This window comes from Corvus cornix, chromosome 5, assembly GCF_000738735.6.
Source record: "Corvus cornix cornix isolate S_Up_H32 chromosome 5, ASM73873v5, whole genome shotgun sequence".
Lineage (NCBI taxonomy): Eukaryota > Metazoa > Chordata > Aves > Passeriformes > Corvidae > Corvus > Corvus cornix.
This window is the reverse complement of record NC_046335.1, coordinates 34,488,467-34,500,470: the sequence shown is the minus strand read 5'-3', so window position 1 is coordinate 34,500,470 and position 12,004 is coordinate 34,488,467. Positions and strand designations below refer to the sequence as shown.

General features: G+C 44.5%; 1 protein-coding gene across 3 annotated transcripts; it reads right to left on the bottom strand.

Annotated features, from left to right (window-relative positions):
* Positions 1–801: 801 nt before the first annotated feature.
* On the bottom strand, positions 802–5,326 carry SRSF5 (serine and arginine rich splicing factor 5). Of its 3 annotated transcripts, none has more exons than XM_039552736.1 (8): positions 5,186–5,326; positions 4,609–4,755; positions 4,350–4,420; positions 4,058–4,153; positions 3,644–3,713; positions 2,270–2,343; positions 1,847–1,957; positions 802–1,691 (listed from the first exon to the last, which is right to left on the bottom strand). In XM_039552736.1, the coding sequence occupies exons 2-8, from the start codon at positions 4,732–4,734 to the stop codon at positions 1,445–1,447; spliced, it is 795 nt and encodes a 264-aa protein (XP_039408670.1). In that variant the 5' UTR covers positions 4,735–4,755; positions 5,186–5,326; the 3' UTR covers positions 802–1,444. The 3 variants fall into 3 exon arrangements, with proteins under 3 accessions (XP_039408670.1, XP_039408668.1, XP_039408669.1); XM_039552734.1 differs by having other exon boundaries at positions 802–1,694; positions 5,186–5,325; XM_039552735.1 differs by having other exon boundaries at positions 802–1,694; positions 4,609–4,752; positions 5,186–5,324.
* Positions 5,327–12,004: the final 6,678 nt, after the last annotated feature.

Here is a 12,004-nt window from a genome sequence, read left to right as displayed (position 1 = left end):
GCCTGGCAGGCCTATACACTGCCACCTCCAGACACAAAAGCTCCTCCTCCCTCCTTAGCTTGGCACCCAGGAACTCTGCAGCAGCAGGGAGAGGGCAGCAGGGCTGCAGAGACCAATCTCCTGACCTCCCACAAGGCCAAGACCTCGCTCTCAGAGAAACCACCTTGCGCCTCCTACAATCTATCCAAATTCTAGCCTAGGGTATGAAGATCTTTTAAAAGGTTTCAACAATTACCAGAATAGCTTTGTAAAGCACTTTATATGAAAACACATTGTTTTTAGAAATAAATTCTGAAGTTCTCTTGTGGGTGATGCCTTGAAAAATAGAGGGATTGCAGAGGACTGCTGCCACTGGAAGGCACAAACACTGAAACACAGAACCTCTGAGAACCCCTGCTGCAGTACTCCCACCCAACTTATCACCCTACCCCCAGAACCAGGACTACAGCCTACAAAAATGGTTTGTCTGGACCTCAGTGTTCTCATATGCATGTGCACAAACACACTGATGAAGTATGCTGACTACATGTCTTTAACATTCCACACTTCTTATCCCAAGTGATTAAAAGCTAAATGACTCATCCACTCCCCCTTTTTGCTACGAACTATGTCAGCCTGATTATCAATGTTCTTATTTCAGAACACAGAGACATCCAAGGACATCACACGATGTATTTTAAAGGATGCTACTTCTCCCCCCTGCCCAAAAGAGTTATCACTTTGCCACAGCTCCATCTTCAAGAAAGATTTTAACACAGTCACCACCACTTTATTAACACTAAGAAACAAACTAGAAGCAGAAATGTTTCTTTATACTTTATTTATTTCATTCTTAGGTATCAAGAAATAAGAGTGCTTTATAGAATATTATTACCACAGGGCAGTGAAATGGGCATTTTCTTAGTGTAGTGCAAGTCATATTAAATGAAAATATTTTAAAATAAAGTTTTATTACCAGTACCGACCAGCACTTAATCTGCTGACCTATAGCTGAAACAGTGTCTCAAAAGCACAAAAAAATACCCTCTGAAATAAAGCTTTATGTACAAGCACATATAGAGCTCTTAGATGCCTAAAGCTATTAGTCTGAGATATTAAACTAATGTTTTTGAGTTGCTATTCACAGTTGCATATACTGAGAATTAAGTGTCCAGATGACTGCAGAGTACAAAAAAATTTGTCTGCTTTAGTTATAAAGAGCTCTGCCAATATACACAAACTATACACTTCAGACATTCACAAAAAATGTGAGCAAGAAAAGGGTTATCAAAAAACATGTAATACAATTAGTCAATAACCCTTCCCACCATGGTCCACATCTACAAAGTTTCCCCTTCCCTCCCCCCTCCCCATCCAAACCCTTCCCCACAGAAAGTCACATACTTACCACAAGTTTTAGCAAGTATGGTTTAAAAAAGGGCCCCCAAGGCAAGTTATTTATAGTTCAGTTGCCACTGTCAACAGATCTGGACCTTGATCTAGACCTCTGCCGATCCACGGATGATGGAGATTTGGATCTGCTGGAAGAACCACGTTTCTGGCTCTTGTTTGGCAGTGGAGATCTACTAACTGATCGAGACTTGCTATGGCTCCTGCTCCGTGACCTGCTGTAGGACTTGCGGCTGCGGGAACGAGAGCGGCTGCGAGACCCGGAAGAGCTCCTGCTGCGCGACCGCGACCTGCTCCTGGACCTACTGAGGGCACAGAGAGCACCAGGGTCAGCTACGCAACCTCACGGGCCTTGGTGTGACCAGGCAATCCCCGCTCTCCAGCTCGGCTGCCTGGTCCCTGACTTCAAAGTCTCTCAGTAAATGCTTCAGCATTATGTAAGAGTAGAAATCCATACCTGTGCCTTTTGCTGCCTTCAATTAGTTTGATTTTCCTTCCATTAATTTCTTTACCAGAAAGCTTTTCGATAGCATTCTTTAAATCACTGTAAGAGGCAAATTCAACAACCCTATGGAAAAAAAAAAAAATCCCCAAACATAAAATTATTACAAATTGTAGTTACCAATACAAGTGAAATTTACACTGGAAAAAAACCAACCAACCCACCCCCCCAAACCCTACGATGCTCAGGGTAATTATCCCTTGTTATCACTGAAGCATGAAAAATTCCCCTCCCCAAACATCTCCCACATGCATTTTCAAAGGGTAGCTAAATTAAGCCATGAGCAGCTGCTGACACTGAAAGTAGCCAGCTTCCCTCCCCAAGTATTACACATGCAGGTTACTCCACAGCTTTCAAGAGGTCACTTGATAGGCTTACCCTTCATTTAACTTAGGTCTGTGTGCATCTGCAAAGGTTACTTCCCCGGCTTGTCTCATGAAGTCTTTGAGATCCTAACACAAGACCACTTATGTTATGCAAAGAAGTGAAACTGACACTTATCTATACAAAAACAGTTTAAAGCAAACAAAAGAAACTTATGACTACTGGAAGAGAAATTGTTAGATTAATCACAAACATGGCAACTGCCATACTTGTATTCTATCAAAATTGCATTATCTGTATCATGATCTGTATCAGGGCACGAAATAAATGACAAAAGCATATTGCTTTAAGCAAAATGCTAATAAAAGTGTCTTAACATTAAGGTAAATATTAGTCTACAATGATTTTATAGATTAAATAACAAAGAGAAAGAAAGAGAGAGAGAAAAAGAAATAAAAAAGCACATTTTTATATATACTGGATTGACTTTGAAATACTACCCATATATTTTTGGACTATTTCAGTCTCCATTTACATTACAAGTCTTATACGAATAGAGAATTACATTTACATAACACCAATTATTTTGTGCCCCATATGTCATTAAAAATATAGTTTACTTTACCTTTATTAACATTTCCCTAGGCTAGCCAAGCAGCAAACTGCATTAAGCGACCGGAGATACCGTCATGACATATGCCCGACTGGCTCTTCGCCACCCACTTGCCGAACACTACCCAGTCGATGGAAGCCATTAATCGCACTGCCCTCCCTATCAGGAGACTATGGATGGATCCAGACATTCTCTATGCTTGATGTCACCAAGGACCACTTTACTGCGATCAGGATTCCAACGACCACCTAATTTCCAATCTTTCAACTCTTTTCGACCAGGACCTCGTTATTCGGAAGCGTTACAGGAAGAACAGCTCTCAACTTAGGAATCAGATCTCGTTAACGCTCTGGGACCGCTGCAATGTGGCACTTTAAGGAGTGCATCGATTACGTCTAGACCGGCAAACACAGATCTAGAGGTGGCCAAGTGACATTGTAGGAGCTGACTGGAAAGTCAACCAGGCCCGACCAAGAGTGACCAAGACAGAACGATTAGGATAACCCACAGGCACTCCTCGTCATAAGGCCAACGACACAGATAGGCTGGCAAATAAAGGGTTTAATATGTGGTTAAAATGGATTTTAAAAACAAGAAAAAAAAAATATATATCCTCAAACATATAAATTTATTATTATTATGAATTAACGTTAACTAGCTTTCATTCAAAATATTTAAGTTACATTACTAAAAATCATATTAATTACATAAACATTTTAACAAATTAGCTTTTAATTTAATTAATTATTTTACAAAATAATTACATTACATACCCATTAAATGAAGTCAAAATAGTTAATCGTGTTTCAACAAACCTGCCAGCTGACTCGGGAAGACAAATTTTCCACTATGAGGCGATTTTCTGTTCTTAGAGGTGGGGCGTTTCTGTTTTGAAATAAATAATTCAGACTTGTATTAGTAAATAAAGTATAACCACGTTAAATATTAACAAAGACTATCTAAAGAGCTGTTATCAGCATATCGTCATTAGTACTACAACCTGAGCTACGTAACACCCCGAACAACCTAGGGCAGGCATTAAGTACTTGCAGGAGGGAGTGTAAGGATGACAGACATATCTAAGAAGTTCTGTCATCCTCACTATCCTACTGCCACATAAAATGACAAAACGCAAGTAACACCTTTTAATAGCTCATTCTAGCTCATGTTCTTTGGGATGAGCCCAAAGCTCATTTTTTTAAACTGCTCTGGTTCGGAGCTGCACATACCTCCTGTCACTGCGCGGGCGGCGGCTACTGAACCGGTCAGAGTACCTCCCTCTGCCTCTGCCCCTTGAGCGTGCTCTGGCATGCTCAATTGTCACCCTGGGAAGAGAAAAACAAAAACCCACACGTTTTCAAGTTTTTCTTCTTTTATATATGCTTGTAGTTTGCAAGGAATAAAAAAAAGAACCGAACGAACACAAAATAGTCTGAACGATACCAGTAACATAACTCAAGTTTAAACTAATTCTTATTTTAGATACCCAAGCTCGTATAGCCATGAAATAGGACACCTCACCTCTCACTGCAAAGCTCTTTTCCATCCAATTCATAAACTGCATCATCTGCATCCCTTGGATCCTCAAATTCCTGCAAAACCAAGACAACAAAAACAAACAATTACGTTCCAATGAACGAGCAGATACTTATTTGTCATGCAGTGTGCCTTGATGGGGACGTTAATGGATTTTCTTCAGCAGCAGCTTCATAAACCTCAAACACGAGTGAGCACTAGGGGGGGGGGTGGGGCGGGAGGGGGCTGGAGGGGGCGCACTCACCACGAATCCAAAGCCCCTCTTCAGGTCGATGTCGCGGATGCGGCCGTACCCCTTGAAGAATCTCTCCACATCCTTCTCCCTGGCGGCCGGGTTCAGCCTCCCGATGAAGACGCGGCAGCCGCTCATGGCTGTGTGTGCGCGGCGCTGCTGCGGGGACAGGCGCGTCAGGCCCCGCGCGGTGACTCAGCACCGCCCGCTGCCGCACTGCGCCAGCCGGCCCCGCCCCGCGCCAATGGGAAGGCGGCGGGCGGACACGGCCTCAGCCCGCGCCAATAGGAGCGCGGCGCTCCGCCTCCGGCCCCGCCCAGCTGCCGCCCCACCAGCCCAGCCCCGCCCCCGCCGAGCCGAGGAAGAAAAGCAAACGCCATCGCTCTGCCACAAAATGGCGGCCGCGCCGCACCCGGCTGCGGCACCGACCCCGCCGCGGCGCGCACCGAGCGGAACGGAGCGGCGACAACGCCGACCGCGGGTCCGCGGGCCGGCCGGGCGCACAGCGGGAGGGCCCCGCGCCGTACACGCTCCGCTGCGCTTCGCCGGCACCGCGCTCTGCGGGGAAGGCCCCGGAGCTTTCACGAACCTGGGCTGTGGGTCTCGGTGCAGGCTGAGCCGGGTGGGCGCGCAGTGCGAGGCGGCAGACAGCCGGCGGTCAGGCAGAGACGTCCTCCCCCGGCGTCAGACGACTCCGACTGCTGCGCAACCCCGGCGCTGCGCCGCGAAATGGAGGCGGCCCCGCGCGTCAGCACCGCCCCGCGCGGCGATTGGCGGAGGCGGCGGCCGCGCCCCTCCCCGGGGAATCCAGGGCAGCGCGGGGGCCGCGCTGCCGCCCCTCAGCTGGGAGCCATGTTGGGGCGGCAGCAGCGCATAAACAGCCGGAGTCTCCGGGGGGCCTAGGCCAGGAAAGCTGTGCCGAGGGGTGAAGTACAACCATCGGGGCTCTTTTACTCATCCAGTATACAACACGCTAAAAGCTGTGCTGCTCTTGTGTGCGGGCAAGGGCTTGCATGCACATCAGGCGTTTCTGGGCCCTAACGAACAAAGAATGAGAGGAGTAAAATATGTACGGAGCTCCTTCTCTGCTTAAGTCCTCCTTTGGAACCCAGTGTGTAAGGACAAGATAGAGAGCTGAGCTTCGTTTCCATTTCACATAACTCTGCAGAATTTATCAGTTTGGCTTCTAGGTGGTTGCACTAAAGTCAACAGATTATCCCAAGGACTGTTTGAAATGCAGAAGACATTTGAAAGTGGAAGATAATACCCACTAGTTTTCCAGTACAGAACAGGCTGCAGCTCTGTGACCGTCCTTGCCAGATTTGTGCACTGCTGGATCAGTTGACTTTACACAAAAAGCCAGCAGGTACAGCCGCACCAGACTGCCCCTTTTGATGCATTTTGATAATTACAGTATGATCCTTTTAATAGCATTTTCCTGATTTGTCACCTGGAGTCCCACACTGGCCTGAGTCCCACCCCCTACCCCTTCCCTTTGTGGACCATCTTTGTTACACCCAGGGTCTGTTATGAATGAGCTTTATGGGATGAATTTCTCTTTTTCATGCTTAGTCACTGACATAAATTTCCCAGGAACAATACAGCACGTGATGGTGCTGACATCATAGCTTTACATGACTGCCCCCGCACTCACTCCTCAAACTGCAACAGCATGCAGAGTCCCAAAAATGGGAAAGTTATTTCTGCTGCATGCCGTGATGAGAAAAGCTACAGCATAGCTAAAGGTTTGACAAGGGCACTGTCAGTATTGCTTGCTTCTCTCTTGGGTTCCAAAGATGCACATTTATGTCCTGCACAGAGGCTGCGTCTGCGAGAAAAGCCAGGATGATGCACAGACAGGAGAATCTGCACTACAGGGACTTTGAGCAAGGAAAGACAATGCTTGTGATTATCCCTGCGGATCATATCCTTTGCCTGCTGAGGAAGATACATTCAGATGTACCATCTAACATTTAACAGTGCTAATTTCATAATGAGTTACAGCGCTTTAACAGGTGCCATGGGAACAGGCAGTTCTGTTCCTGTCAACACCAGGACTCTCCTGTCTGCAGAGTGAGCAGGTACACAAAGCTAAACCAGCAAGAGCTAGTACTGGAAAAGGCAGCAAGCAGATTTCTGAAGGTTTAACTCCATGAATACCAGCTTGTAGTGGGATAAAAACAAGGGTTAGCCCTGAACAGAGAAGAGAGGAAGGGGCAGGTGCGCCCCTTTAAGGAAGAGCTGCTCATTTTAGCAGTGCTAAACTGCAGCCTAAAAAGCCTTGTCCTTGTAACTGCAAAGCAGTAATCTCCCTGCATGTCATTATCTGAACACTGGGTGAAAGGCGTCAAAAGTCAGGAGGAGAGCCATGAGACAACAATCACTCTTTAGAACAGGCCTGTGTTACCTAGGTCTGTTACCAGCATAAAGGTCACACTCTCTTTTACTCACACAGACTTCTCACGTGAGGGTCATGAGCAAGCATGTCTGTTTCCTACCCAGTTTCTCAGAGCTTTATGTAAACAGGCAGGACCATTTCTCCCTTTGGCTTGAGGTTGTCTGAAGACCACCTAGGACTTGTTAATATTACTGCTGCTGGCTAGCCCAGTAGTGTCCACACTCCTACATTCCTGCAATTCTGGTTATTGAGAGCCACACAAGCAGGCTAAAATCCTTGTAGTTTATTCATCAAGGTAACTAGGTAAATACAGTTACTATTTGGAAGTGAAGACAGCAGAAGATTAAATGAAAGCTGAAACACAGTCTCAGCCAGATACCATTAATGTCTTGTACTGCTTGTGGAAAACAGTTGATAGGGATTACTTCTTTGCTGTCTCTTCCAAATTAAAAGTAATCAAATTAAACTAATGAAGTCTGAGTCAAAACATGCAAAAGGAGGTGGTTCTTCACCAACTGATAGCAGGCCTCTAGCATAACTTGCTGCAGGATGCTCTGGATACAAGAAGTTTATATGGCCTCACCCTACAGACAGTTTTAAACCAGGGAGGAGAAGGAAACGGGGGAAATAATGGAGCAGCAGAGAAAAAAAGAGAGACTCCAATTCAGAGCATCTGCCTACCATTGCTGAAGACCCTCTGCAAAAACTGCTGTCCCGCAGATGCACAGTGAAGCTGCTGTATAAGCCATGTAGCCAGAGACTCAGCACTTGCCCACTTCTGCAAGACTTCTTGAATGGAAGCAGAAATGTAGCTTGCATCCTCTTCTGCTACTGGTGAATATATTTGTTACTTCTTCCATTATGGTTATCTGTATTGATCTCCTCTACTGTTCTTCATTTTTTCCTTTCCTGTACTCTTAGTTACCTATGCAGTCTCTGTTCTTTTTTTCCCAAAGCTCCATGACTAACTAACATATGTCTGTTACTGCTAGATAAGTGTAGCTCTCTTAGGAGTAGCAGCAATGAGGGTTCAAGAACTGCTTTACAGAAGTCTCAAGCAGGTGGCAAAAACTGAATAGAGAATTTGATCTTTGAGCACCAATTGCTTTTCTTCAAAATATTTGGAGAAAGAAAATGGAAATTGACCTAAAAATAATAGAATAACACATTCAGAAATAAGTTTGTCACTGGGTTTTTTCTGTTTTTCCACTTTTCGGGAAAGCTAAGCTTTTCAAATTGCTCAGATCTAAAAATATAAATTTCTTAAATGTTAGTGTCAGGCTGAGAGCCCTTGCCCACCACCCAGAAGTATATTTAGCAAGTAGAACCCTTTTTTCGGCAGACTGTAATTCCGTGTGAAATGTGCTGCCCTGGGGCTGTATCACTGAGCAGTCAGTAGAGTCAGGAAGCCTGACTGAGAGCTACTCTTCCACAGTCCTCACAGCCTAACCAGCCTTGTTTCAGCTGCCTCCTGCCAGAGCCCCATGGATAACAGTTCCTCACACTCATCTTTTCTAGCCAAATGTAATAATTAACATCCCATTAATTATAGCTCAGCAGCAGTATTTAGGTAGTCCTGGAGGTACTTTATGTATAGGGGGATCTGTAGCTCATCACTGAGGTTGCAGACTTTACCTTTTAATTCAGGTGACTCTGTGAGTCTTCCATGGCTGTAGCTGAGGAAAAAGTAGAAGAGGCAGGAACTGATCATTCCCTCTTCTCTAGGATATGGAGCAGGCTCTGCCTATGCCTCTGCAGTTTGCCACTGTGAGCAGTCAAGGCAGATTGACAACAGAATAGTGCACCATCACATCAGATCATATCCCAGTAGAAATTCAATAGTGCCAAGGCATTATGCACCATCACATTTTTTACATTATCTTTAAATGCAACAAAGTTTAGGTTAGCTTTTGTGCAAATTTATGCCAGCTGCAGATGGGCAGCTGGAACCTGGTCCAGCATGAAGATTACAGGTACAAAGTGTAAAGGAATTTTTTTTTCCTGGGGTTAATATTTGAATGATCAGAACAAGTTTACACCAGCTCAGTGTGTTTACTTTTAGACACTGAATGTGAACACCTGAGGAAATCTCACAACACTGTGAGAGCGAGCTGCAGACTGCCACAAAAACACCTTATGGGGTCAAAGCTATTTATAGGAGATCATCTGCACCATCATGTGTCCTTCCTTGTCTGGCCCTTTCAGACCTTTTCTGAAAGCCACCTAAGCCCATTTCTGATTTAACTTTGTGTTAGAGCTACCCTCAAACATAGCTGCAGTCATGGCCATGGTCTGCCATTACCTTTCCAACAGCTTAAATCATACTGCTTCTTTGACAAACCACCTTCTTTGTGTAGAAAGACCCAGGGACTAACATTGGCAACAGTTTTTGTTCTCAGCAGAGGGCACATCTTTTGGTCCATTTTTTAAGCAAATAGGAAAATGGCAAAGTAAAATTCATTGTAGGTTGAAAGTACAACTTTTTCAGAGTTTGCACTCAAAATAGCTCCTTGACAAACCTAGGGACAATTCCTTTGGGGAGTCAGGGAACTCTTAGCATTCTCTTCTTAGGGATCATTCAACACCTGCATTAATAATTTGTTAAACAGATTAGAGCATGCAGTGTTAAAACATGCAGATGAATCAGGCTGAGAAGAGTTTCAAACACATTGAAGACAAGAACAGAGGGTGTGATATTTAAGAGCCAAGTTATGAAGTGAATGGCAGAATGAGAGTAAGGTAAGATTTAACAATAACTTCAGTTCCGTCACCACAGAATGCCCCGCTGTTCATGAAGAGCAGTATATATAGCTTTGTGCTATCTTTAAGGAATAGAGGTCAAACCTTTGTGGAAGGCTGGAGTGTTACCAATGCTGTAAGTGTCTTGTGTTCATCTCACCCTCTTTTCACATGCTTTTCAAGTCTGGGGAGGATAGTACATGCCCCATCATTGGTGGGTTGATTTCTTATTTTTAGGCAACTGTTAGACTGAGGAAAAACAACATTAAAACATTCTACCACATACTTGTACAGTCCAGGAAAACTGTCACTAAGCTGTAATCACTAGAGACTGTTTAAAATAGATGTCACATTACATAAATTAAAACACAAAGAAGAAAGGACAAATCTTACATATATATATATGACATTCTGGTTCCTCCAGACTTCTGACAGATATTGCTGGAAAGCAAACTGTAATTTCAGTGACTGTTTAACCATCCAGGAATTATGCATAACTTCCATGGAATTTTTATGCCGCTGTAGTTACTTTGAAAAGATGTGTATACATAAGCATTATAACTCTTTGAAAGGACTCATACCAGTACAGACGTCTTTCTTTTCAAATTGCCTAAAGATACAGGTATACATGATCTTTCTATAGATGTGATTTGATGCTACAGTCAATTCAAAATAGTGACAGACCTGTTTCTGGAGGTTTCTGCTCCCAGCTTCTCCTGGTTGCTGTTCTCTCTCCTTCCATTTTACCAATTCAACTTTCAGGGCTACTCTAATAACAATTATTTTGGTTTTTTGAACCAGAACTATCACTCCTCCCCCTTGACAGGGCTCTGCTATCAGAGGAGTACTAACTAGATCCACGTCTCACCATATCCACACCAGAGAATTTATCTCTGAAGAGCTTTTTCCCTGATGGGGACCATGCCACCATGTAACATCAGGCCCTTGAGCTTTAAACCATCCCATGATCTATGTGACAAATATAACAACACAGAGCTAGAATAACTAGTGAGGACATTGGAACTCACCCTTCCCCAAACCCATAATGCCAGCCAGCCAAGCCCTCAAGAAGACAATTAATTCTCTGAATATTTCTCTTGCAGCCACAAGTGCTGGAAAAGTCATCTAAATGTAAGAGAAAATTCAGCAGATTTTGGCTTATGAGCAGGGGGTGTTTGGTGCCACAAAGCACTCTCATCTGCAGGCATTAAGGAGTGATCAGCACCAGCAAATATAGAAGTGATGTGGGACAGTTCCCAGGGTGCAGCAGCTGGAAGGCTCAGGGAAGACTTCTATAGTGGTTCATCTCTTATTTGTTAAGCATAGGGATTTGTCTGAAGCATGCTACTCTGGGTAGACTTTAAAGGCCAGTATTAGGGTATGAAGGTCAGCTCGAACCAAGTTAATCTCTGAGCCCTGACATTGGTGTGCAGTGAGCTGCAGTGCACACCAGGCTGCAAAGCACAGTAACCCAAGCACATATTCCACCTATTGCTCTAGAGTTAAGTGTTTGGCTACCACAGTGTTCTGAATATGTGTCTGCCCAAAACAAAAGACATGATTGTGCAGATCTCTCTTCTATTTGGCACCATTTCTGCAGCTCTAAAACAGCCATGGCTTTTCTCATGCAGCCCCCTGAGCTGCACAGTGCGTTAAATAATGGCACAACAGCTTTTCCAAGGGTCTGATAGTGCTACGTGACATTCTGACATCCCCAGTTTGCTAGTTCCCAGCATATACACAAGCAGAAAAGTTCTCTTTTGTGACTGCCGTCAAATTCAGGCATTGAATGGGAAGGAGGGGAAGCAACAGGCACAGGTTATTTCGGACAGGCAGAAAGCTGGAAGACAAAGAGCCTGGCAGGTCAGTCCCTCCTTCATTACTTGCCCTGTCTCCTCACCACCGCCTCCTGCCTTTCCACAGGAAAATACATCCCCTCCGCAGTGTACAGACAAGGCAAGAGCCTGGGCTTCTGCTGCTCTCTGTGGGAAGTCACTTCAGTTTAACAAATGACACTACAAGGCACTTTATTTTTTGTCTGTTTAACCCATATTTATGTTTCAGAATTTCTCCTGTCACATTGAGTTACAAGCCCTTGAAGTAGGATAAAGACTCCTTTTTTCTCCCTGGGGACTGTTCCCTTTGGATAGTAATAACAGCCCTCCTTAGCTGTCCCTGCACAGCTGAGATACACATCCCTTTTCATCTTTTCTTGTAAGTCCTTCCAGCCTCTGATCATTTCATTGCTCTTGTGTGACCTTTGCTTTGTTT